Consider the following 26,324-nt stretch of genomic DNA (forward strand, 5'->3'; position numbering starts at 1 on the left):
TAAATAATGAAGGTAGTAACTATTCCTCTTCCTTGTGCATGTTCGTTTTCCTGCACATAATTACATTCTGACAGGCTTTAACAAAAGTAGAACTTAGTAAAATAGACTGCTTATCTAAAATTATGAAAATTCAATAAATCAGTCCCACTTGTTTACACAAATTAAAATATGTAGTTGATTCAAATAAAAAGCCATAGCAGGCTTCATAAGAATTTTGTTTCAATCAGTTTCACAACCTTCAGAGCATCCTTTTTTCACTGAGGGACAACACATTCCATTTATCCCATCCTGTATCCAAACTAAATGTCTCCTTATTGAGCAACTGAACAAGTGAGAGAGAATATAAATGAATTGGAGCATAGATTGAATTGCATATTATAACCAGAAAAAAGCCCATACCTTTTGGGAAGTTAAAAAAATCAATTTCCTAATCTTATGAATCATATAAAATGTCTTGCTTAAAGTCACACAAATGGAAACCAAATCTGACACTACCCACTATACATTAACAGCAACAACTAGGAAAGATATTGTTTTGCTATAAATAGCTAATGGCATAAAGTTAAGTCTATGGGGTCAGGAATACAGTTACAAAAACACCTAAGGTATGTCTTCTCTTTGTGACTTATGTTAAAAAAGTAAAAAGTTGCTTCAGTTGATCATGATACTACTCCAACAACTGCGGTCTCATACGATCTTTACTAAATTAATGGATTACATTTACTGACAGCCCAATAAAGGGACTAAGGAGAATAGATCCTAAGTAACAAATTCCAGTTTATTGAAAACAGACATTAAGCACATAACATGATCTTTTTTGTGATCAATTTTATATATTTTCAAGGGTAAAGGGAGAGGTTAGAAACTATTAAAAAGAGTGTGAAAATACAACTTATGATCACAAATATTTTTATTAAGCCCAAGACATAATAAAGCATTACAGGGAGAACTCAAATACATTTCATTAAAGAATATGGATTTGACAACAAAAGAAATACCCTATCATTGAAGATACATCCATACAGAAAAGTTATGAGAAATCCATTGTAAGATTTTACTTTGTAACTTTATTTTTATTGTTGACACTATTACAGATGTCCCCTTTCCCAGCCCCACCTTTGCCTACCTCCAATTCCCTACAATTTGACTAAGTGATTTGGGTACTGTGATGCAGGAGGAAGTGATAGTAATATATGCAGATTCCTTTTAGCCCCATTATACTACTAAATGGAGTATGTTCAGTATACCATCGAGAGTGGGCAAGTCTGCTGAGTCATGAGTTTTCAGAGTCTGTAATATCTGAAGAATCACTGTAAGAGTTTCATTAGCCTTCCAACTCCAGAGGACTGTACTACCTCAGCATGTTAGCAAGTCAAAATGCCCTGAAAGTATAATCTCCAATAACTAACAAATCTTCGATTTATAAATAACTTTATTTATAATGATATTTACATAATAAAAACAAAACACATGAAACTCACAAGTTATACAAAGAAACTGATGTGTAATAAAAACAGCAATATAGACTGACAGGCAAAAATTTAAAGAAAGACAATAAAGAGTTAAATATTAAGTAGACAACTTTACTTCTAAATTTCACTTTGTCACCCACACTCAATTAATTGAAAAATGGCTCTCTCTTCAGGAGGTCCAGCACTGGAAACTCTGGAAAACTGGTAAATCATATTTTGATAAGAATGTAAAGGCAATGACCTATTTCCATGCAGTACTTAAATGCTTCCTTAACACGAAGTCACATTCAGTCTGCTTTGAAATGAAATAGCCTGTTAATCTGTTCTGCCAGGCTAGGAAAAAAATGTCACCAACATTTTCCTGATGTGTGAAGATGTGGCAGGAATAAACTACTATTTAGACAGTAATGAGAACTGGAGCAGAAGTGACTGGGCAATAGTTTCAAGAGAAGCAAAAGCCAGGAGAGGGAAATCAATGAAAACATGCACAAGAATAGGCAGGGTAGTATGCACCACAGTGCAGTTGGGAAATGAACAGAAGGAATTAATTAATCCATGGAGCAAGATAAGGGCTTCTTTAGTTACTATTCACTGGAAAACAACTTAGTGCCTAGCCAAACAAATTTGTTTTTTAACAGAACTCCTTGGGAGGACCTGGGGGTGCTAGTATATGGAATGCCACCTTTAAATTCAGGTTGAGTTCTTGTTGACAGTGGTGAACATCTGCTTCAAATAGCAATAAAATGAAAGCTATATAAATCTATACAGCTGCATCCTTTAAACTAACATAATAAAAAAGAACTTCAAATGAGACAAGCAAAACCAAGACATAAGCATTGTCAAATAAGGCACATGTAAAAATCTACACACATTATCCAGTGAAAGACAATATATATATATTTGGAGGTAGAAATAATTACAAAAATACTGACATTTCTAAAGCATTAGCATATTTGTTACAAACAATCACCAACTAATCCCCATTCAGAAAACTGTTTTGTAAAATGATTATTCAACATTTTTAGGACTACATATTTGTTGCTTTTATTGAAATTTCACATGTGAGCATCAGAAGAATTCAATTAGTGGCAAAAAAGTTGTCCATACTATGAGAAATGCAATATGGAAATTATAAAAAGTTACAAATGTTCATAAACCCCATGGTCTTCATAATGTAAATGTCCTTGAGTGCACCAAGTTGATACGTCCTCATAGATCAAAAGTCCACCAAGTCTTATCTCACAGGCCCATTGACGTTTTTAGTAACGTGGCTATATCTGCTGGCATGCTCCCTTCGTCACCTGCAGGTAAGAGAGTGGCATTAAAAGTTTAATAAAAATACTTTATAAAATATATTCTTCTTCACCAATTTTCTCTACCTTTCAGGGATTCCTAATCATCTTTTATTGCCCAGTTTGCTTCAGTGTTACTTGGTTAAAACAGTTCCAAATCCCTATGTATATTAGGTGGTAACCTCTGTGTTCATGTGCATATTGACAGCACAGCATCTATGGGCAATGTTTCTGATTTGATACAGAGAAAGATCTATGAAGACACATAGGCATAGTTTGGATCATATCCTATTCAAATCCACATAGGATTTACTCCTCAGATTTGCCAAGTGAAAACATTTATGTAACAAACTGAAGAGTAAACACAAAAACAAGGCCCCCAAATCCCAGTCAAAAGAAATACTTTCATCTATACCCTTATATTCCGTCCAAAGATATGTCCAGAAAGTATCCAGCCATGTACTATGCAAGAGACACGTTTATTGAAAAAGATACATGACACACAAGAAACACTGTATACAGGACCATCACACCTCAGTTCCCTTCAAAGTAGGCACTCTGGGACCTCAGTTGTCCCAGCATCCTTTCCACAGTTCAAAACACTTTGCAAAATCCTTTGTTGGAATCACCATCAGCTGCCCCATCGTATTTTCCTGAATCTCACTGACGGTCTGAAATCTCTTCCCTTTCAAAGGTGATTTTAGTTTTGGGAAAAGCCAGAAGTCGCAGGGTGTCAACCCTGGGCTGTAGTGGGGCTGAGTCACCTGGATGATTTGATGTTTTGCCAAAAAACTCTGCACAAGACAAGACACATGAGTGGTGGTGTGGTTGTGATGAAGCTGCCAATCACCAACTGCCCACAGCTGCGGCCCTTTTTGTCATACTGTATCTCAGATGATGAAGAACACTTGAGGCAAAACTGCTTACTGTTTGGCCTGGAGGCATACTCACAATGGACAACATCTTCCCAATCAAAAAACAAAGTTTTTCCTTCGGGCATGGAGAACTAGGTGACATCCATTGGGACAACCTGGCCTTCATTTCTGGACCATAGCTGTAGATCCACAATTCGTCTCCGATTATGACCTTCTCGAGGAAATCTTGTTCATTGGTAGCGGTATGAATCGAGTCATTACCAACTGCAGCATGATGTTTCTGCTCTCGTAGCAGAAGCAGCCATGGAACAAATTTTGCCATGACATGTTTCATACCAAGACCCTGCATCAAAATCTCAGACACAGTAGTTTTTGGAATCCCGAGATCAGCTTCTAGTTCTCGCACGGTCAGTTGCTGATCTTTGTTAACTGCAGCCCGTACATGTTCAACATTCTCATGTGCTCTGCTTGCTGCAGGCCTTCTAGATCATGGATTGCTTTCAAATGATTCTCAACCATCTTTGAAGCGTTGTGCCACACTTATTTGCGCTGCACTCATTGCATTGTCCCTGAAAGCCTTCTAAATTATTCAAATAATTTCCAGAGGAATATTCAAGCTTAATGCAAAATTTCATTGCTCTACTAGCTCATTCTGAATGCGACGGCAACACAGTACACTTCTCTTTCAATAGCATCTACTGCTCCCATAGATTAATACAGTGAAGTCATCCAGTTTATGCATGCGCATTCCAGTTCACTCTCCTTGGCTGCCAGGCTACATTAATGTCGTGGAAACTGTTCTCGTTATATTAAGAATGGCTGGACTTTTTCCAGATAGACCTCATATAATCACTGACTTAGACTTAACTGATACATCAAAACAAAATTTTGAACACAGCATATCAGTGAGGATTAAAGTGCCCACCTAAATTATGTTTTCCTTATGTTTGCCCAATGTGTCAGTCAAATGGGACCCCCAGTACCTAGACACTTGCCCAGAAATTATTCATGATTTTCTAAGATTTGAAAACATCTGTGTCAAGGCAGCATAGACTCTAGTCATCCTTGATTAATTTGGTTAATCACTCAGATTGTTTTTAGATGAAGTAATTAGTTCACAATAAAAATGGTATAGCTGGCAATTCATAAGTATTTATTCATTTATAACTATGAATAATTTTATAAATCAGAAATGGCTAAAATGTAGCAAAACTAATCACTTTTTTCTCCCTCTCTCTCACCTACCCTCCCACGTTAAAATCCAAAATTATGAGAGTACTTTTATCTACTCTTCTCCTTTCAGTAAAAATCATATGTACAGAAACAGAAACTACTGCATTACACTCTCAGGAAATTCACTGACACCTCTCTCTGCTTTCAAACTTGTCCACAGATTTAAAAATAGCCCACAAAATCTAAATTGACACTTGTCCTAAATTAACGGACGCTGCAAATAAATAACTGACCAATTCCAAAATACAGTAAGACAACAGTACAAATCTATATAACAAGACTCTCCATAATTCAATTTACTAAAAATGCAGGGAGAGAAGGAAAGAAGGAAAAGATGAGGATATGCTTCAAAGACACTAAAGAAATAAAACAATAAAACGCAATGTGTGAATTTTGATTGGATCCTGTCTTTGTTTTTTTTTTTTTTTTAATGCTATAAAGTATATTAAGGGAGTAACTGGGAAAAATCCAGATATGGACAATATAACATTTAAAAATTCATGTTAATTTTCTTAGATGTATTAATAATAGTATTATGGCAACTGAGAGGAACATGCTGAAATACTAAGAATAAAGTGTCATGTTTACAACTGATGTTAAAATGGTTCATTGAAAAAATAATGGCTGAGTGTCATCATGGAGGAAGCGGACACTGGTGTCCTTGTGGTAGTACTTCTAAGAAGACATCGGACTGTGACACTCAAGGTATTTATGCACTCCCCGAAATTGTCCCAGGCCAAGGAAGCTCGCAAGGACGTTTTTCACATGAAATGATGAGAACTTTAAACACGTAACGCTTAAAGACATTACAGAAGATACTGCTGTAAGCAAAAACACGCCTGTATCAGCAAAATACGGAGCTCTTCTGTTTGATGGAGGATGGAGAGCATGTCCTCAAATAGTCCAAATAGGACCTTGGGGGTCACAACCAGGGAGGCTCTCAAAGCCAAGGGACCAGGAGTGATTTGTACTGAAGGAAGAAGACTCTTCCCATCCCACACACAATTTCAAGTGGATCAAAGACCTGAGGGCATAATACCAAACTAGTACTTTTTGGAAATAACACAGGCCATCTTCATGACCAATGGATAGGGATATGTAACATAAAAAGCACTAACCAAAAAGGGCGATAGATTTGACTACATTAAAACTGAAAAAAAGGGGCAAAAAACCCAACCTGACCTTCAAAATACATCTAGAGAAATGAAAACATAAATCACAGAGTACGAGGAGGTATCATGGATGCATATAACAGTAGTGTCCATGGTATGTAGGAACCAAAGCAAAAGACAGACATCTCAAAAGAAAAGTGGGTAAAAGTACTGAATGGTTGCTTTTAAAATGGAGGAATCCACATGGCCAATAAATATATAAGATGTTCAACTCTTAACCTGGAAATGCATTAAAACCACAGTGACTGGCTTCTGTGGACTGGTTTTAAATGAACTATATGCAATAGCTTGGCAAAAATTAGAAATTCAGACAGTTGTTGGTAGACTAATGGGAATTCTCTAATGGGGCAGTGAGAATGTCAACTGGTGTGCCAATTGGGAAAGCAGTTTAGGCTTATTTAGTGAAGCTGAAGATATACCTGAGATTTAACAATTCTACTACTTGATATTTTTTCCCAGAGAAAAGCTTGCTCAGCTGTTTCCAGAGACATAAAAAGAATGTTCTTACTTAGCAGTATTGCTCGTAAGAACAAAAAGCTGGAACCAAGTGTCTGTCAACATTATGACAGTTCAAAGAACTGTGGTATCTATACAGCAACAGAACTATCAAACAGCAATGGAAAATAGATTACACAGCAACAATGAACAAACTACAGCTACATGAAGCTACAACTACGTGAAACAACATGAGCTTCACAAGCATATTGGTAGGTCTAATGAGCTAAGTCAAAAGAATATATACTATATGAGTGTTTTTATAACATTCAAAAGCAAGAAATACAATATTGTTCAGGATGCATTCCCAGGTGATAAAGCAATAAAAAGGAAAACAATGAAGTAATTACTACAAAAGTCAGAGTAGTAATTACCTGAGGGGGAAAAAAAAACCGGGGGGGACTGTGATCAGGGAAGGGCAAAGGAGGTGCTTCTGGAAGTGCTGGCTACATTCTTTTTTTATTTTTCTTTTAAACTAAGTGGTCATTACACAGTTGTTTGATTTAAAAGAAAAGGTTGAGGAAGCAAATGTTGCAAAATGTTACAACCGTGAAATCACTGTGCTTTTATTCATGCCATGCTTTCAACATTTTGCATGAAAATTTCATATGATTTACAAAGTTAGATAATTTATTAACATAATCATATTAAGGGAGATTAAAGGAAAAAACCCCACACATCCAAAAAACACAATCCTTACTCTAAAGCAGTGGTTCTCTGACTTTAGCATGTATCAGACACACCAACCAGACTGAGTCTTATCTACCCAGTTTCTGACTGACTAGAGTTGGAGTTGGGGTTGGGCTTGGAAATTCACATTTCAAATTAGCAATCCCCCAGGTGATGAGGATGTCACTGGTCCAGGGACTGCGTAAGAACCACTAAGGCAAGCTCTAAAAACACAAAAATCTGAGATGTGTATCTGAGAGCAACATGGTCTTTAATCTTTCATAGTTTCATGGGAAAGAGGACATATATATAACATAAAGCACATACAGGCTCAATTACAAATACACCTTTGGTTTATAGAGGAAAACTACCTGACTGTGAGAGAAGCACATACATGTAATCTCATCAGGTCAATGTAAATTTCTTAAATGAAACCAGGAGCAAAGCTGAAGACAAAATCATCATATGCAGGTTAAGAGATTAAATAAAAGATATTACTGGATCCTTGATCTACCCAATAAAACACTTATTGGGAAAAACAGATATATAAATAGCTGTAGTAAGATAAAGGAGCGACATTTCCCACAGAAAGGAAGAGTGGTAATGGGGGAAAATTCATCATAACTAAATATTTTAAAACTAATGGCCTGAGCCCTGGCTGGCATTGCTCAGTGGATTGAGCACCAGCTTGCTAATCGAGGTTGCTGGTTCGATTCCTACTCCGGGTACAAGCCTGGGTTGGGGCCAGGTGCCCAGTCGGGGACGAGTGAGACAACAGATCCATGTTTCTCTTGCCCATTGATGTTTCTCTCCCTCTTTCTCCTTCCCTTCCCCTCTTTCTAAAAGTAAATAAATGGTCTTTAAAAAAATGAAACTAATGGCCTTGGAGCACAGCTGAGGTAAGTTGCTATTTTTTTTTTTAATGTTTCTACTTCTTTTCTATTATTTTACTTAAATGAATTACTATTTTAACAGACATACCTGACATGAAAATAACAGGTTAAATGTTAAGACTAAACAAGTTTATAAAAATACAAATACTTTATATGAATTATGATCAGAAATGACTGAACACACGTATCACCTCTGTTCTCACCTGAAATACCATTAAAATGCCATGAGAAAACAAGTGGGGGCATTAAACAAGAGAGAGAACAGGAGAAAAAGACAATAGTGAAGAGAGAAAGCAGATGGAAGAATGAAACTGACTTTAGCAGAACTGACAAAGCAAAACTTTAGGGTCAGCAGATGAAAATGCAAAACTACTGTACTTGATGCCCAGAACCCACCCTCCCCATCCTTCCAAAGCTCAGAACATGGAGGAAATGGGTGCTTCTGAAAGGCAAAGAGCATATGGAGCAAAAAACACTGAAGAGGTAGGAGATCTATAGCCTGTCCAACAGAGCCAGCCATTTACCCTAGGCGTTCAAAAGAAAGTTTACTTCTTAGAAAATCTGGATCAAAGGAATACTGGATATAGGGACAGTAGAGGACAGTGAAGCTATACAGGAATAGGATAATTATTTGAATAGGACCACAACCTTCCCTCCTTCTTCTTTCCCTCAGCTCTGAGAACACAGTCAGTGGGCTTATACTACCTCTCCCACCATCCTCAGGTCACAAGAGACCAGACAATATCATTCTGAGGAAATAAACCAGTCCATGAGAAGTGACCTCTGGTTTTATAAAGACAATTGGGAGTCTGACAAAGAGCTGAGGCCCTGCAATTAACTAGATGGTTCTATTTAAAGACATATTGTTAGGATAAAATCTATATATCTGGGTTGCTTGCTAGCATTACTAAGAGAATTTAACTTAGGTATTTAATTGCTTACAAAATATGGAAAGATGGACTAATGAAATAATTACGAAAAATCACTGCTCAGTGGAATCTGCCTGATGTGTTCACCCTTACTTTTGCTGGATGATTTGAAATTGGCAAGTTGCCACCTCCTCACAAAGCCTAGTAATTACTATTAATTGTTCAAGTTATGATCATCTTACTCTCGGCCTTAAAGGTCTAACTTTGTTGTTTCTTACTCAGTTAAAGTTTCTCTAGTGCCTGCTTCCTCAACCTGGCATAGCACACTAAAATAAATGCTTTACAGGAAGGATATGTACTAATTTCATCACACATCTTTCTGACTCCGAAGATAGATTAAAATACATTGATCTCTTAATAGTATGCAGTGCCTAAAATAATATTGAACCACAGTAAATATCAGAGGTTTGCTGAATTGAAATGAACTATTATTAATATTAGGAATATCCTTATTTATTAGAATTAGGATAAAATTGCTTAATTTTTTTTTAAAAATATTTTATTTATTTTTAGAGAGAGGGGACGGGAGGGGAAAAGAGAGGGAAACATCAAAGTGTGGTTGCCTATCGTGCGCCCTCCACTGAAGACCTGCCCTGCAACCTAGGCATGTGCCCTGACTGGGAATCGAACTAGTGACCCTTTGGTTTACAGGCTGGCACTCAATCCACTGAGTCACACCAGCCAGGGCATATTGCTTATTTTCAATTAAACATAATATTAAATGAGAAAAGCAAATGGCAGAAGACTATATGACAGCCTCTGTAAAAAGGAGAAAGAACACATATACTTACTGCTATCAGATTAAAAAAAAAACGGGTAATGCAGTAAAAAAAAAAAAAAGCTAGTGGGTCACCTTTATGGGGAAGCAGAGTGATAGAGTGGGAGCCTTTTATATATTTTGAATTTTGAACTATGTAAATCTATATCTTTTCATGTGTGTGGTATGTATTTAAAAAAATTTAAGTTATAAAACTTTAAAAATTATTCTTTTCAAGAAGGTAGACTGAGAGGGTTCTCTTATTTGAGGGTTTTTTCAGGAGCCAACTACTTTAACCTGAAATTATTAAATTTTTGAAAAAAAATGCATTTAGGTGCACTTAGTACAATATTTACCAGTCAAATGAAATTAATGTAAATAAGTTAATATTATGTCATCAATTTAAAAATTTTGATCCATTAATATTACCTAAATAATAACTAAATCATAAAACTGAGGATAAAATTATGGATCCAATTTTAATTTATTGCCGGAATATTTTGGTGTAAGAGATAAGGAATGGCATAAACAGAATTTTCCAAAATCATAGTGTTTATTTACATCAATTTGGGCAAAATGATCTTAGTTACTTGTGGTACTTTAGAAATAAGTATACTTCTATGTCATCCATCAATTACACGCCAGTTAAGAACTCGAGGCCAACTTCGTTATCCCCTTGGTACTGTTAATTGAAGTTTCTCCTTATACAACTTACCTTCATCTACAGTGGTCATATCTTGCTCTAGTTTCAATTTCTGTTGGTTAATTTTTAGCATGGATTCTTCGATTGTCCCTTGGCTTATTAATTTTATAACGAGTACTTCTCTAAAAAAAAAAAGATATATCCACCTGTTATTAAATATAAAATTATTTGAATACATGTGAACTATGTGAATCATCTTAGAATTCTATAAAAATATTTTGAAAGTATAACAAATATATCCGTAAATTTAAATTCCTATATTCAAAGTATTTGAGATTGACATTTTCTAAGTGTGTCACTTTTATACATCCTTTCCTATTGATCCAAGAGAAGAGAGAAAGATATCTGTACTTTAAAAATCACTGGGTTTACAACCATTCTGGGTTCAGATAAGTATACCATTTTAAAAAAAAGATGCTTTGATGATCAGGTTCGAAGAAATAATTCAATACAAAAAGGAAAGAAGTGTAGTAAAGTACAAATATTACATTTGAGACTTTGGTCCCATAATAGGTACTGATAAATATTTGATTCATAAATGAATATATCAATGTCTTTTGGAAATACAGTAAAATAGTTTACAAAGAAAACATTATACGTTGTTTACATGTAGAGTTGGAACTGCAGATAACTTTCACCTCTACATGGTCCTTTGACCATGTCAAAATTAACCTTCACCAAAAATACCTTACAACTCAACCTATTTCCTGAAACATAATAATGTAGCAAAAGTATGCATATTACTGAGTCTATCCGGTTCTTTAATGGTCTTTTTAATTATTAATCTGTTTCACAGGCACTAGATCGTTTAGAATACTACCTTTTCATTAGCTGCAGAACTATTTGAGTTGGGGTGGGAGGTTATTTTCTTTTACTTACTAGAAAATGAACAGGTTACATAGTCAAGTTCATATTCAACACTGCTGGTATGAAATACATCAGTAACTATGCTTTGACGAAAATATAAAAGCTAAAGCAGGACATCTGACAGACTATTTTCTAATATTCTATACACATTAACATTGCATTTGATTAAAATAAATTTCAACTGAAAATACTTACTTAGTCTGGCCTACTCTATGGCATCTATCTTCTGCTTGTTTATCATTGTAAGGGTTACAGTCAATATCATGAAGTATAACAACATTTGCTGAAGTCAGGTTTATTCCTAAACCACCAGCTTTTGTTGACAGCAGAAACACAAAGATATCCATATCGGTGTTAAACTCATCAATTAAATGAATCCTGTAGGATAAATATATTAGGTTAAATCTCACTAAAAGCTATATAATTAAAACTGAAAACAGTTATATCAAATGAAAAATAAACTTGAAGATGTAAATACACGATCTTTGTATTACAGCTACTTTATCTGCAGCTATTTTTATTGGAAGACCTTCCCAATTCACCAACTTGTTTTTCAATACCATTTATCTCTACTAATTCTTATTCACATTTAATTCATTCCTGAAGGACTATTCTGTCCTTTGCTTAATGGCTTCTGGCTTATCTAAATTCTGGATATGGCTTTTCAATCTTTAACCTTCTCAGAAGTCTGTCATCGGCTACTGATAAGACGATCTTTCTTGGTACTGAATCGCAAGATCAAGTTCTACTGGTGTATCTGTTAGCATGACTTCCACCCTCATTCTAATGCAGGAGGAAAAAATTCACTCTGGCTGATAAAAAATAAACCAAAAGATATAATACAGTATAAACACACTAGAACACACACTAGAAAAAGCATTCCTTTTTTAAGACAACTTTTATAACCTTTGGAAATTAAAAAATAACAGAACTTAATTACCCTTAAAATACAACAGGCCAAAATTTTAAAACTTGGTTTAAAGATAAGGGTCTTTATACTTTGAGTGATTTTTAAAGAGAAAAACACTGATAATACATAATTATAAAACTGTTTGAAAATATACTGTATGCAATTCAGACCAAAAAATTTACAAGAAAAATTCCTCATCTTAAGGTAGTAATTTGACGTAGTCACACGTGAGACTCAAAGCAATACAATTCTATCAAATGCTCTGGACATTTAAAATTCAAACATTTACTCTTACTTGAGGGTAAGGTGGATAGAGATATTTTTTTTGAAACTAAAGTATACCAACCTTTCAGAAATTTGAGTCTTTCCATCTAATCTGAGGTATCTGTGCTGATGATGTTTTAAGAGAACCTCTAAAATATCCAGCATCATGGTAAACTGGCTAAATAATACAACTCTATCACCCTGTGAAAATATATGCATGTATTAGATATATGGGAAGAAAAGTTTTAAGTATCTAATAACTAATTGCTTCTTTAATAAAAATTAAGTACTTCTACCCAAGGTAAAATTTTTATTTTAGATTGTTCGTAAATAAATTTCCAAACTTAACTAAAATTTTTAGTTTTGATTTTTAAGGACAGTTAATGGGAATAGATACAAAGTACTATTTGGATTGTGATCTTACAAATTTAAGCTATTTTACATATAAATCATAGTTTATGATATGAATTTTAAAGCAATCATACAGATTGTCATTTATGAAATGACAAGATTATTTATTAAAACATGACAGACATGTTCCACTAACTTCTATTTTTTTCCCAGAGGTGCAAAAATATATGCCCATATACAGTGGAATTCCCGTATCTGAGAATACATTCCAAGATCCCAGTAGAGGCCTGAAACCATGGATAGTACCAAACCCAATATATCCTGTTTTTTTGGTACATATACATACTTTTTCACTTAAAGAAGCACTTTACAGCTGTCTTTGGCATATCCATATTACCAGCATCACTACTCTTGCATTTTGGGGCTATTAATAAATAAAATAAGGGTTACTTGAACACAAGCATGGCAATACAGTCGATCTGATAACCGACAACTGATCTGATAACTGAGAGGGCTACTAAGTGATTAATAGGCAAGACGACACAATGTAAGTATGCTGGTCAAAGGGATGACTTATGTCCAGGGCAGAACACAAGATTTCATCACACAATTCAGAACAGTGTGCAGTTTAAAACTTATGAATTGTTTATTTCTGGAATTTTCCATTTACTGTAATATCTGTGGATCACGTTTGGCTGTTGAGATTAAAATCATGGAAAGCAAAAGTGCAGATAAGGGAGGGACTGTACATCCTCCAAATGCTCAAAACACTAGTTTCTTGAAGAATGTAGAACAGACAAAGGCTGAAACTTCAACTTAGAAGTCAAATCATGCCAGAATTGTTTTAAAGAAGTTTAACTGGGGAAATACAAAACGAATAGCCTTTTTCTTTAATACCTTCTCTTTTAGTTCAGACAAAATGCGTCCCAAAACTCGGAATTTTCCAGAATCTAAAATCAAGTCCATGTCCAACTGGAAGTTATTAATGTGTCGATACTGTTTACAAAGTACATGTAATTCAAAGTCTGTCATAACTTCCATATCTTCAAAGATCAGGTCTGGGTTAGCTTCACAATGTGTAGGTTCCTTAAAGCAAAACAAAACAATATACTTACTTCAAAATTAAGTTCATTTATATGATCAAAATAATCTAATAAAAATTGTTCACATCTGATAAAATATGTAAATCATAGAACATTTGAGGGGGAAGAAAATTAATATTAATTTTTATGTACAATAAAGGGATAAAAGTCCTTACTCTTTTAGAATTAACATAGTGAAATATTTACAGAAAAATTAAGTCTTGAATTTACTTCAAAATAATTTTGGGAAGAGGTCTAGATGAAACACGAGTAGTATTACCCTTGTGCACTCTTGGTGGGACTGCATATTGGTACACCCACTATGGAAAACAATATAGAGATATACCAAAAAACTAAAAACAGATCTGCAATATGACTCGGTAATTCCACTGCTGGCACCTACCCAAAGAAAAAAACACTAATTTGAAAAGATATATGCACTCCTATGTTCATTGCAGCAGTATGTACAATAGCTAAGATAAGGAAGCAACCTCAGTGTCCGTCCATAGAAGAATGGATAAAGTAGATGTGCTATATACAGGGGTGGGCAAAAATAGGTTTACAATTATAATACAAATAAATAATAATAAAACAAGACCAATCTGTTTCCTGCTTTTTGTAAGCCTACTGTAAACCTACTTTTGCCCTTCCCTGTATGTACAATGGAATATTACATAGCAATAAAAAAGAATGAAATCTTGCCCTTTGCAACAACATCAATGGACCTAGAGAGTATTAAGCTAAGTGTAACAAATCAGAAAGACAAATACCATATGTGGAATGTAAGCAAAACAAATGAACAAACAAAACAAACAGATCTATAAAAACAGACCAAAGGGATTGCTGTCCAAGGGGAGGGGAAACAGGTGAAAAAGATGAAGGGGAATATAGTCAATAACGATGTGATAAGTTAGTTGTGACAGATGATTACTAGAATTAGTGACCACACTGTGAGGTATAAAAATGTTAAGTCACTATACTGTGCCCCTGAAATTAATATAACTAATATAACATTGTATACCAATTATACTTAAATAAATAAAAAGAAACAAAAAGTAGGGTTATTACAGATAAAAACTGTAGAAATTGTGTGAAGGTTTTATGGGCAGAGGATTTTATTATAGAATTCTTCTCTGACATGTTTGAAGTTTTTCACAGTTAAGTTTAAGATAATATAAAAATAAATTAAAAAGCAAATGGTTGCTTTCGACAAGGGTAGGTGCTAAAGGAGAATGAGGCTAAAATAAAGAGTAATGGCTAAAACTACAGACAAAAATCAGGAAGAAATAAAATGAAAAAAATAAATGGAGAAGAATGACTCACTAACCAGCCCATAAAATCTGAGTAATCTTTTGGTAGAAATAAATAAAGTAGGTATTAAGTCTACATTAAAAGTAGGCAAACTTTATCTTAAAGGGCCAGATAGTAAATCATTTTAGACTCTGTAGGCTAAATGATCTGTTTGACAAACACTCAACTTGCCCTTGTATTGAGAAAGTAGTCACAGACAAACCGAAACAAAAGAGCATGGATGTATTAGAATAAAACTTTATTTATAAAAGTAGACAGGGCCATATTTGTCCCTAAGGCAACAGTTGGCTGACTCCTGAGGTAGAATGCCAGTCTTTCTTGGCTCTTATGGCCCCCAAATTATCTTGAATTTTGTCTTAAAACATTGGTTTTTCTTAAATGTGATTTAAAGAGTTAATATGCTCATTATGTTCAATGGTCTGACTTTTAGCCTAACAATTTGACCTCACATTTAACAGAATTAATAAAGCTTAATGGTAGCATAAGAGGCAATCTTTACCTTTAGCATAAGCTGGGACATTTCCTTGAGTTTTTCAGCTGTGTAATATTGGCGATGTAATAATGGATGATTGGCCATTTTTCTCAATTGCATCATGACATTGCACATTTCTGTGTTTTTTTCTGTGATCCAAAGAGACACATTTAAAAAAAAAAATACAAAAAACAAGCTGATAGCTATTTGTTGAAATATATTTCAATGAAAACAAAAAAATTTAAAATTATTTCTTCAAATTCCAACTAATTTTTTTTTAAATGAGTAAAGACTACTATAATATGACTAAACAAAATGCTGCCCCAGTACAGGAATATTTTTCACGTAAAACTGTGAAAATCTGATTATACCCAAGTTATTGATAGATTTTTTCAATCTGTTGAAAAGACCCAAATAGAGTTGCTCCTGCTTCTCTGACATTGCACACAACTCAATTTGATCTTTCTTAGGAGGTAGCTGCTTGAGAACCTGAGAAAGGAGAACAGTTTAAGTAAATCAATCAAATAAAGAAAAAAACAGATATTTAAAAACAATCATAATAAAAGGATGCAGACAAGAGTTACCTCATCTTTTACTCTTCTGAGAATAAATGGTTTTATAATTTGCTTTGCGTGTGCTATTCTCTCCTTTTCATATATACTTTGCTCATCTGCTGATTTCTAAGTAAAGTAAGAATACATCCTTTTAGAAATTATTCGCTTAAATGATCCTAATTACAGTATTACACAACATGAAAATTTGAGCTGTTTTCCACAGACACTCTATTCTAGGTGTAACTTCCCATTTGAATTCTAGGCTATAATCTACTTTTTAAAGCTCTGTGTGTTTTGAGGTTTAATGACATGTAATTGTGTATTCTGCTGAGGTAATAAAATCGAACTGTACCAAGTTAGTTTTAAGAAGTCATTAAACTGATGTCATTACTGATTACCTAGAAAACTTCATGAAAATGTGTGTGCGTGAGAGAGAGAGAGAGAGAGAAAGAAGGTGAGGGGAGGAGAGGTGAGGGGCGTCTTTTTGAGAGATGGGTAAAAAACTTGTATTTATTTGTGGAAAATGCCCCTAAAAGAAAGCTAGCACGGACGATATGAATCATGTGGTCTAAAATGAGAATAGTTGCTGGTCAAAACTTGTTAATTTTGGAGAATTAAAAAAGTAGAAATTTATTGTAAAAAATATAGGAATCCTCCATATCCTATGAACTGCTAGGCCATTAAGTTGGAAAAAATACATTAGTGAGAGTTACAAAGGCAGTTAACTGCAGTAGAAGAATACCACAGAAAAGTCTTGCAAAATATGGGTGAACAGGAGAGTCAAGAATTTATATGTGCACTGGTATACTGAAGAATTCAGGAGTTCTTGAAGACTATAATGCATTTTCCCTAAGCAATCAAGAGAAAATTAACATAATTTTCATCAAAAAGCATTTTTTACTGTAACTTTTAGAAACTGCTACTTTTGTATTTATGAACTTTTATTTCAAAATCTATGTCCCAGAATAGGAATTTTCAGTCTTTGCCCAGTCCTACAGTTTACTTATAAAAAAACGCTAATTTTCCTGACTGATTTAAATAAATAAAAAGCAATGATCTCCAACTTTCCCCAAATATGTCTGTGCTCTCCACTAACTTAAAATTGTAATTCTTCAAAAAACTAGGATATTAAAAACCAAAACTTTTAGACACTGATTTCAGAAGTTACCAATTCATTTCCCATTGTATTTTGGCTGACTTTCCAACTATCCAAGGATAAGAATATGAACTACTTAAATTTCATAGTGCATTTGCACCATGAAAACAAGGAAAAAAACAAAAGAGGAAAATGACCCAGGTAAAACACAAAGTTAACATATTTTGGAGAAAATATAAATTTATGCTTACTGTTTTAGAAGAAAACATTCTTCGTATTTCACTTGTGCTACTACTAAACATGTGTGGCATAACAAAATTCAACAGTGACATGAGTTCTAACAGATTATTCTGCACAGGTGTGCCTGTGAGTAGCAAACGGTTATTTGCCTGTGAATGAAGGTAAAATTGAGATTAGTATTTTTTTTTAGAGCCACATTCTTCTTTGTCCACCCTCCTCAGTGGGGGAGAAAAATATTAAAACCATTATTAATAACGTAACATTCTATAATGAAAGATTAGTAATTCAGAAAAATTACCATCTACTGTACTTTAAGACAGAATGTGTAAAACTAATGATTATAGTTTTATAAGTAGGTAACTTGCATCTCCAAGGGCACTTTTATGAGGTGGTAGATTTTATATTTAATATTCAGAGCTTATCATGATTGAGACTCAATGAGCTATGAATGTTTTTTATGACTTTAAAGGGTTGTAAGGAAAAAAAGCAAAGAACAAGGGACAGAGGCTAAGTGGCTCACAAAGCATTAAATATTTATCTGGCTATTTACAGAAAAAGTTTGCTGACCCCTGACATAAGATACTATATATATTAAAGTACATAATATGAAATGTTGTCATCATTGGAAAAATTTACAAAATACTCTTACATTAATAGTCATAAGGTGCTGATAGCGAATGGAGCCCATATTCTTCAGCATATGTCCCTCATCAAAAATTGCGTAATTAAGTTTTAGTCGTCGAAAGAGACTACGGTCATCAGAACTGCTGATTGCGCAATTATACCTGTCACCAAAAGAAAAAAGGAATCTCTAGGGTTATACTTTTAAGAGCCTGGACCCCAGTAAGATCTAATGCTTTGTAAACTTACTTTATTTATACACTTCTAATAGCCAGTATCTAAAAGAGCACTAGTTGGTGCTCAAATTCTAATGTACCTTATCCAATAATTACTGATGTACATGTCATCAAGTTAAGAAAGCTGCCATACAGAGCTAAAATGAAATGTAAAAGTTACACTATAACCAGACATCTTCTACACACTTAGGAAAATTTTGGTTATTTATATGTAATCTGCACTTGTTATATACTTCACTTCATGAGCTATTATATTTTAATAAGTACCAATGAAAGAACATTAGGCTAAGGCATTTCTGTTAAGAACATAATACTATTGTATTAAACTAGTAGAGTAGATCCAAGAAATAACATTTAATAGCAGCTAGCAGTACAAGGCTACATAAAAAAAACTGAGTCCATTTTATTAAGAAAAAAAAGAATTTTGAATGAATTATTCTAATCATGGCCTCCTACAGAAGTCAGTAGAAAGAAATAATCAAAACCTACGGTTGCGCTTCTGATCAAAATGGCAGTGGAGGCAGACATCGGCTTGCCTCTTGGCACAACTACATCAAAATTACAACTAAAACATAGAACAACCAGCACTCAGAACTGTCAGAAATCAAGTGGAATGGAAGTCTGACAACTACGGACTTAAACACATCCACTGAGACTGGTAGGAAGAAAGCAGACACAGGCTGGCCTCTCACCCACGTGTGGTGGGTAACAATTCGGGAGGATTATCTCAGAAGTGATGAGTCCCAGTCACACACCAGGACTCCCAGCCCAGGGTTGCAGTGCTAGGAAGATAAGTCCCCACAACTTCTGGCTGCAAAAACTGGCAGGCATTTAATTGACTGGTGGAAGAAACTTCTGGAGCCCAAGCAGTTCGTCTTAAAAAACCCACACAGGGACTCACCTACTTGGACTCACTCTCTCTGAGTTCCAGTGTCAGGGTGGCAGCTTGAAGGGCACTAATGACATACTGGGAGAGGATTAAGTGTTTGGCATCAGGGCTAGCTGAGGCCATTGTCCCTTTTCTGAGCCCTCCTCCCTCAGAGCCTGGGAGCTGGTAAGCCGGTGCCATATTTGAGACTCTAACAACCTGGGTAACACTGACCTGCCTTGGACTCCACCCCACCCAACCTACAGGCTCACCCAAGCTGCTTTTCCATATGAACTGGCCTTGGCTCATGCTGCACAAATTCCGAAATCCTATCTAATAAGCAACATCTGGCCTCAGTGGAATCCAGGCCCAGCACTAGCAGCAGCCTGCCTGTATTCACAACTTGGCTTTGTCTGGGAATCTCCAAGCCCAACACAAATAGCAGCTTTCTCAGATTGCTTTGTAGCTCAGGAAGGGTGGCCCTAGGCAAAACATAAATGGGGGCTGACCTTGGCCTGCACCATCTGGGAAACCCTAGGGCCAGTGCACCCAGCGGACAGCTACAGACCACTTTGGAACATTGCCACCCTACCTGCACAGGTGATCCTCCATGAAGGTTAGAGATTAGTGGTCAGTGGTCACATATAATCCTTGCAGCTGACTGGCCTGGATAAACCCTCTCATTGATCTGCCAAAAGCAACTAGGCTCAACTACGAGAGGAGGGCGTAATCGGCACACACAAAAGGGGTGCCTCAAGTGCCCAGCTTGGGTGATAGGGGAGGCTGTGTCCCTGGACCCTACAGGACACCTACTACATTAGGCCACACTACCAAGACATGGAATCAAAGCATCTCTTTCTAATACACAGAAATAAACACAGGGAGGCTGCCAAAATGAGGAGACAAAGAAACATGGCCCAAATAAAATAACAGATCAAAATTCCAGAAAAAGAGCTAAACGAAATGGAGGTAAGCAATCTATCAGATGCAGAGTGCAAAACACTGGTTATTAGGGTGCTCAAGGAAGTTAGTGAGGACTTCAGCAGCATAAAAAAGATCCAGTCAGAAATGAAGGATGCATTAACTGAAATATCAATTTACAGGGAAACAAGAGTACAGTAGATAAAGCCAAGAAGCAAATCAATGATTCACAACATAAGGAAGCAAAAAACAACCAACCAGAACAGGAATAAAAATTTAAAAAAAAATGAGGATAGTATAAGCAGCCTCTGGCACAACGTCAAGAAGTCCAACATTTGCATCACAGGGGTGCCAGAAGGAGAAGACAAAGAGCAAAATACGGGAAATTTATTTGAAACACTAATGAAAGGAAACTTCCTTAATTTGCAAGAGGAAATACACATGCAAGTCCAGGAAACACAGGGAGTCCCAATCATTTGGACCCAACGAGGACCACACCAAGACACATCATAATTAAAATGGCAAGGGTTAAAGATAAAGAAAGACTCTTTCAAGCAGCAAGAGAAAAGCAGAGTTACCTACAAAGGAGTTCCCATAAGACTGTCAGCTAATTTCTCAGAAGAAACTCTAGGCAAGAAGGGGCTGGTAAGACGTATTCCAAGTGATGAAAAGCAAAGACCTACAACCAAGGTTACTCTATCCAGATTACTCTACATTTAGAATGGAAGGGCAGATAAAGTGCTTCCCAGACAAGGTAGAACTAAAGGAATTCATCATCACCAAGCCATTATTATGGAAAATGTTAAAGGGACATATTTAAGAAAAAGAATATTAAAACTATGAACATGAAAATGACAAAACACTCACAACTATCAGCAACTGAATCTAAAAAATAAAAACAAAAACAAACTAATCAAACCAGAAACAGAATCATAGGTACGGAGACCATTTGGAGGTTTATCAGCTGGGAGAGGAAGGGGGAGAAAGGGGAAATGGTGTAGTGATCAAGAAGCATAATTGGTAGGAACAAAATTGACAGGGGGGATGTGAAGAATAGTATAGGAACGGGAGAAGCCAAAGAACTTACATGCAAGACCCACAGACATGAACTAAGGGGGGAGGGATTGCTGGAGGGAAGGAAGGTACTGGGTGAAGGGGGGCAAAGAGAAAAAAAATTGGGACAACTCTAACAGCATAATTAATAAAATATACTTAAAAAAACCCTACAGTTAATATGCTTGAAAAAACCTGTATAATAAGTGAGACCATTAAGTTCTCTGCTATTTATGCCAAATAGCTCCTAAGTAATGACCGACTAACTTCTATTTCCCACCCTTATTTCTATTCTAACTCAAATTTTTCAGTAAGATTTCATTGTATTTATTAATACTTTTTAACAAGCTACAAATATTATAAGTCATCTTGGTGAAATATAAATGTAACTTTATTATATTTAAAAGAAATACTTCTTTGTACTTTTAAGACTTAAGTATAGTTGACATAGAATACTGTATTAGTTTTAGGTGCACAATGACTTGATTCTTCTATACCTTACAATATGACACCTACTAATTCTGGTAATCATTTGTCACCATATAAACTTATCACACTATTGACTATATTCCCCTTCACCTTTGTTTGTCAATCATTTTAATTTTAAAATATTTTTAAATTAATTTATATTTTTCAAATACATTTGTCTCTGCCTTCCCCCACTACTTTCCCTCCCCCCCTCAATCCTTCCCCACTCCGGCTTTGTCCATGAGTCCCTGCTATATGTTCCTTGACTTGCCCCTTCCCTTCCTTTCCCCCCACCCACCCCTCCCTCCTTCCCTCTTGTCTCTGTTGGTTTCTTTTTTTTTTTTTCAGTGTTGCTGGTCATATTTTCCTTGCATCTTTGCATTGTTGGTTAGGTTCCGCTTATAGGTGAGATCACATGGCATTTGTCTTTCGCCCCCTGGCTCATTTCACTTAGCATAATGCTCTCTAGTTCCATCCATGCTTCGCATAGGGTAGTAGTTCTTTTTTTTTCTTTCTGCTGTGTATTATTCCATTGTGTAAATGTACCATAATTTTTTGATCCAGTCATCTACTGATGGGCATTTAGGCTGCTTCCAGTATTTGGCTATTGTAAATTGTGCTGCTATGAACATTGGGATGCATAGGTTCTTTTGAATTGGCGTTTTGGGATTCTTAGGGTATAGACTTATCACATATAAACTTATCATATAAACTTATATATTATAAACATATATATAGAGAGACTTATCACATATAAACTTATCATATAAACACTATTGACTACATTCCCCCTCACCTTTTTTACCCATCTGCCCACACCCCTTCCCTCTTGCAACCATCCCTTTAGTCTGTTTCTATTAGTCTGTTTTTTGCTTTTTTTTTTGATTCCACACATATGTGAAACCATATGGCATTTGTTTTTCTCTAATTTATTTCACTTAGCATTATATCCTCTAAGTCCATCCATGTTGTCGCAAATGTCAAGATTTCATTTTTTTTTTGCTGCTGTGCAATATTCCATTTTACATATATACACATCTTTATCCATTCATCACACCTAAGTTGCTTCTGTATCTTGACTATTGTTAATAATGATGCAATAAACACAAGAGTGCATGTATCTTTTCAAGTAAGTGTTTTTGTTTTCTTTGAATAATACCCAGAAGTGGGATTGCTGGGTTGCAGAGAAGATCTATTTTTAGTTTTTGGAGGATTCTCCATACTGTTTTCCATAGTGGCTGCACCAATTTGCAGCCTCACCAACAGTGCACAAGTGTTCCCTTTTCTCCAAATCCTTGCCAACATAGGTGATTGTTGACTTTTTGGAAATAGCCATTCTGACTGGTGTGGGTGGTATCTCACTGTGGCTTTAATTTTCATTTTCCTGATGATTAGTCATGTTGAGAATCTTTTCATGTCTGTTTGCCATCTGTATGTCTTCTCTGGAGAAATGTCTCTTCATGTTCTTTGTTTATTTTTTGTTATTCAATTGTATGAGTTTAAATATTACTTTAACTTAGAGAGTATTATTATAAAACTATACTTTCAATCAAATGGACAAAATCTTTTTATAACCACTGTCAGTCACCTGATGTACTAGGAAAAAAGTGCTTTCTTGGTGTTACACACCAAACTGAGAAATGCGTGAGACTCCCTAAGTCATTTGATTATTTTAGTTGCATAGCTGTTAGCATAACTTTCCTCCATATTACCATTTTTTTTTAAATTTGGGAGCTGCACAAAATTTCTTACCAAAAATGTTTTCCTCAATACTTACGTGGTCACTATTACATTGTACTCTTCATATTTACTATGAATGTTATATCTTATCTGTTTACGTTCTTCTTGAGAACCTAGAATTTAAAACAATATACACATATTGAGAATACTTACTACACTTTGCTGTATGTTCAAGTTTTAAATAAATTTTAAAGTTAAAAGCAAATGACATATTCTTACCATAGTAACAGAGCACCTTTAAAGTAGGGCACCATAAATTAACTTCCCTTAACCAGTTATCTATGAAACAAAAGAGATATTATTTGCATCTGCTACAACGGGATATGTGTGTGCAGTAAAATGAACACTACAGTTTCACAAGTTTTGCCCAGAAACTATTCTTTTATAAAATAATACAAGGTGATTTTTAAAAAATCAGAGCCTTCCCATTTTTACTCCTGAGGATTACAATTACTTTGAGGTTTTCAGGTGGCATCAAATAAAGGGCAGAGTGCCAAACATTATATTTATAGGTGATTACTGATTTCCAATTTAAAGAGATGCTATTTTTGGTTATGTTCATAAATACAATCTCTTAATCTATTCTACATCTTATAAATGAGAAAGAATGTAACAGTAATTAGAGTGGGGATGAACTTTATATTTTCTGACTCAATAAATGTTTAATTATACATTTAAATGCACTTAAGTTTCTCTTATTCATTAAAAAATTTATAAGTATTATGAAAACAAAATAAACTTAATCAAATGATCCTTGATCTATAACTGACTTATATTTGAGTTATTTTCTTTAAGTCTGTATTACAATTAAACACACATACATACATGAAGGAGGAAAAGACTAAGGAAACCACAGAAGTTAACATTCACCTCCACAAACTAAGAAGTCACACATACACACAGGGCTTTTCTTCTCCCTACATAAAACAGTATACAGTCAAGTGTGGCTGTCCACAGCACTACAAACCTATAGTTGATGCTGGAACAACAATCAAATGAGGACCTTTATTACCCTCCTGATAGAGGTATGCCAGGAATGCAATGGCTTGAATAGTTTTTCCTAGGCCCTGAAATTAAAAGTTCAAAAGACAATATATGAACTGTAAAAATAAACAAACAAAAAAATCCCATGTAAATACTGGAAAACACAAAAGAAAAAAAATATTTCTGCTTTTGTTTGATTCCGATTCTTAGTTCTCAATGACAGATAAAAGAAACAGATCTCCAAATGTAATTATAATTTAGTTTAATGAGGGAAATGTATCATAAATGCTAGTTAATATGTGACATACATCAATATGGAAGACCTTTGCATTGCATATAAAGCATACGATTTTGTTAACTATTTATATAAAGCAATTATTTAATACATACTGGACAGAATGAGGACGATGTTCCAATGATTAATTGCAGTTATACATATATTCTATGCCTAAGAATATATTTGGAAGATGTAAGAGCGTATTTCCATAAAAAAGACGTGGGTAAGAATGTTCATTCTAGTTTTATTGTAATAGTCAAATGCTGGAAGTAACCTACATGTCCATCAACATGGGAATGGATAAACAAGTTGTAGCATATTTATACTATGGAATACTTTATGCTAATAAAAAAAATTGCTGATACATGTAAAAACTTGAATGAATTTCAGAAGTTTGTGGTGCATCAAAAATACCAGAAATAAACATTATATACTGCATAGTTCTATTTATATAAAGTTCAAAATCAGAAACAGTTAATATGGCGATAGGCATCCAAATGGTAGTGATAATCAGGGACTTTCTGGGGTGACAAAAATGTTGATCTGGGAGGTGATCCCATGGGGTGATATGTATATGTAAAAATTCACTAAGCTGAACATTTGTGATTTTATTGCAAGGAAATTGTATGTCAATAAAGTTTTTTTAAAAAAAGATGAGAAAGTGTGTGTGTACTTTTTAAGGGTATTGAGAAGGTTTAGCTCCTCAGAGGAGATAAACATTATCATTTGTTAAGAACTGAATCCCCCACCGCCAAATTCATGTGTTGAAACCCCAATCCTCTGCGTAACTGGCTGTATTTTGAGATAGAGCCTTTAAGGTAGTTACTATGGTTAAATAACGTCACAAAGGTAGGGACCCAATCCCCATCTTTAAAGAAAAGAGACAATAAGTGTGTATACAACACAGATAAAAGGCCATGTGAGGACACACCAAAACACTGGCTATCAACAAACCAAAGAGAGTGGCCTTTGGAGAAACCAAACCTGCCAACACCTTGATCTTAGACTTCCAGCCTCCAGAACTATGAGAAATAAATTTTTGCTTTTAAAGCCACCCAGTCTTTGATACTGTCATGGTAGCTCCAACAGACTAAGACACTAACATCATAAACATTGTCCTTCACAGGTTACAAAAACAAGTTCACATAATATACCTCGTTTGATACCAAATATAATCTTATGGTATAAAAATTATGTTTTATTAATAATGGCTCCGAGAGATTAGGTTATTTGGTAAGGAACAGAAAGGCCATGAAAGGCAAAACTGGGACTTAAAACCCAGAATGAATTCCTAAGTCCAGTTTTTATACAACTGTAATGTTCTATATTCTGTATCTAATTGCTATACCTATTTCAAAGTCCTGCACATATTATTCACTTTTCTATCAGATAAATAGCATCTTTATGATGTATGTGTGGAAACAGTCAAAGCACTCAGAGTACTAGAAGTTTATTACAGAATATCACTGTCCGTTAATTTTTATTTTGAAAATCTAACACACAATGTAATACCTATGCA

The 26,324-nt window shown here is 34.9% G+C and overlaps 1 protein-coding gene across 3 annotated transcripts in view; it reads right to left on the bottom strand.

The window, feature by feature from the left end:
* Positions 1-927: 927 nt before the first annotated feature.
* The window catches only part of SMARCAD1 (SWI/SNF-related, matrix-associated actin-dependent regulator of chromatin, subfamily a, containing DEAD/H box 1), a 91,174-nt gene continuing 65,777 nt past the window's right edge, over positions 928-26,324 (bottom strand). For 2 of the 3 annotated variants that reach the window (XM_054591732.1, XM_054591730.1), the window contains exons 12-24: positions 24,512-24,611; positions 23,764-23,823; positions 23,582-23,657; positions 18,287-18,422; positions 17,649-17,786; positions 16,332-16,427; positions 16,119-16,236; positions 15,775-15,896; positions 13,780-13,968; positions 12,614-12,732; positions 11,553-11,735; positions 10,503-10,612; positions 929-2,773 (exon numbers count right to left, since the gene is read on the bottom strand). In XM_054591732.1, the coding sequence (XP_054447707.1) occupies positions 2,712-2,773; positions 10,503-10,612; positions 11,553-11,735; positions 12,614-12,732; positions 13,780-13,968; positions 15,775-15,896; positions 16,119-16,236; positions 16,332-16,427; positions 17,649-17,786; positions 18,287-18,422; positions 23,582-23,657; positions 23,764-23,823; positions 24,512-24,611 (1,509 nt within the window). In that variant the 3' untranslated portion in view covers positions 929-2,711. Of the gene's footprint in view, positions 2,774-10,502; positions 10,613-11,552; positions 11,736-12,613; positions 12,733-13,779; positions 13,969-15,774; positions 15,897-16,118; positions 16,237-16,331; positions 16,428-17,648; positions 17,787-18,286; positions 18,423-23,581; positions 23,658-23,763; positions 23,824-24,511; positions 24,612-26,324 lie in introns of all 3 variants that reach the window. The other variant, XM_054591731.1, reaches the window with a different exon arrangement.

This window comes from Pteronotus mesoamericanus, unplaced genomic scaffold (genome assembly GCF_021234165.1).
Source record: "Pteronotus mesoamericanus isolate MK-2021 breed Mesoamerican mustached bat unplaced genomic scaffold, CSHL_Meso_final scaffold_232, whole genome shotgun sequence".
NCBI classification, from domain to species: Eukaryota; Metazoa; Chordata; class Mammalia; order Chiroptera; family Mormoopidae; genus Pteronotus; species Pteronotus mesoamericanus.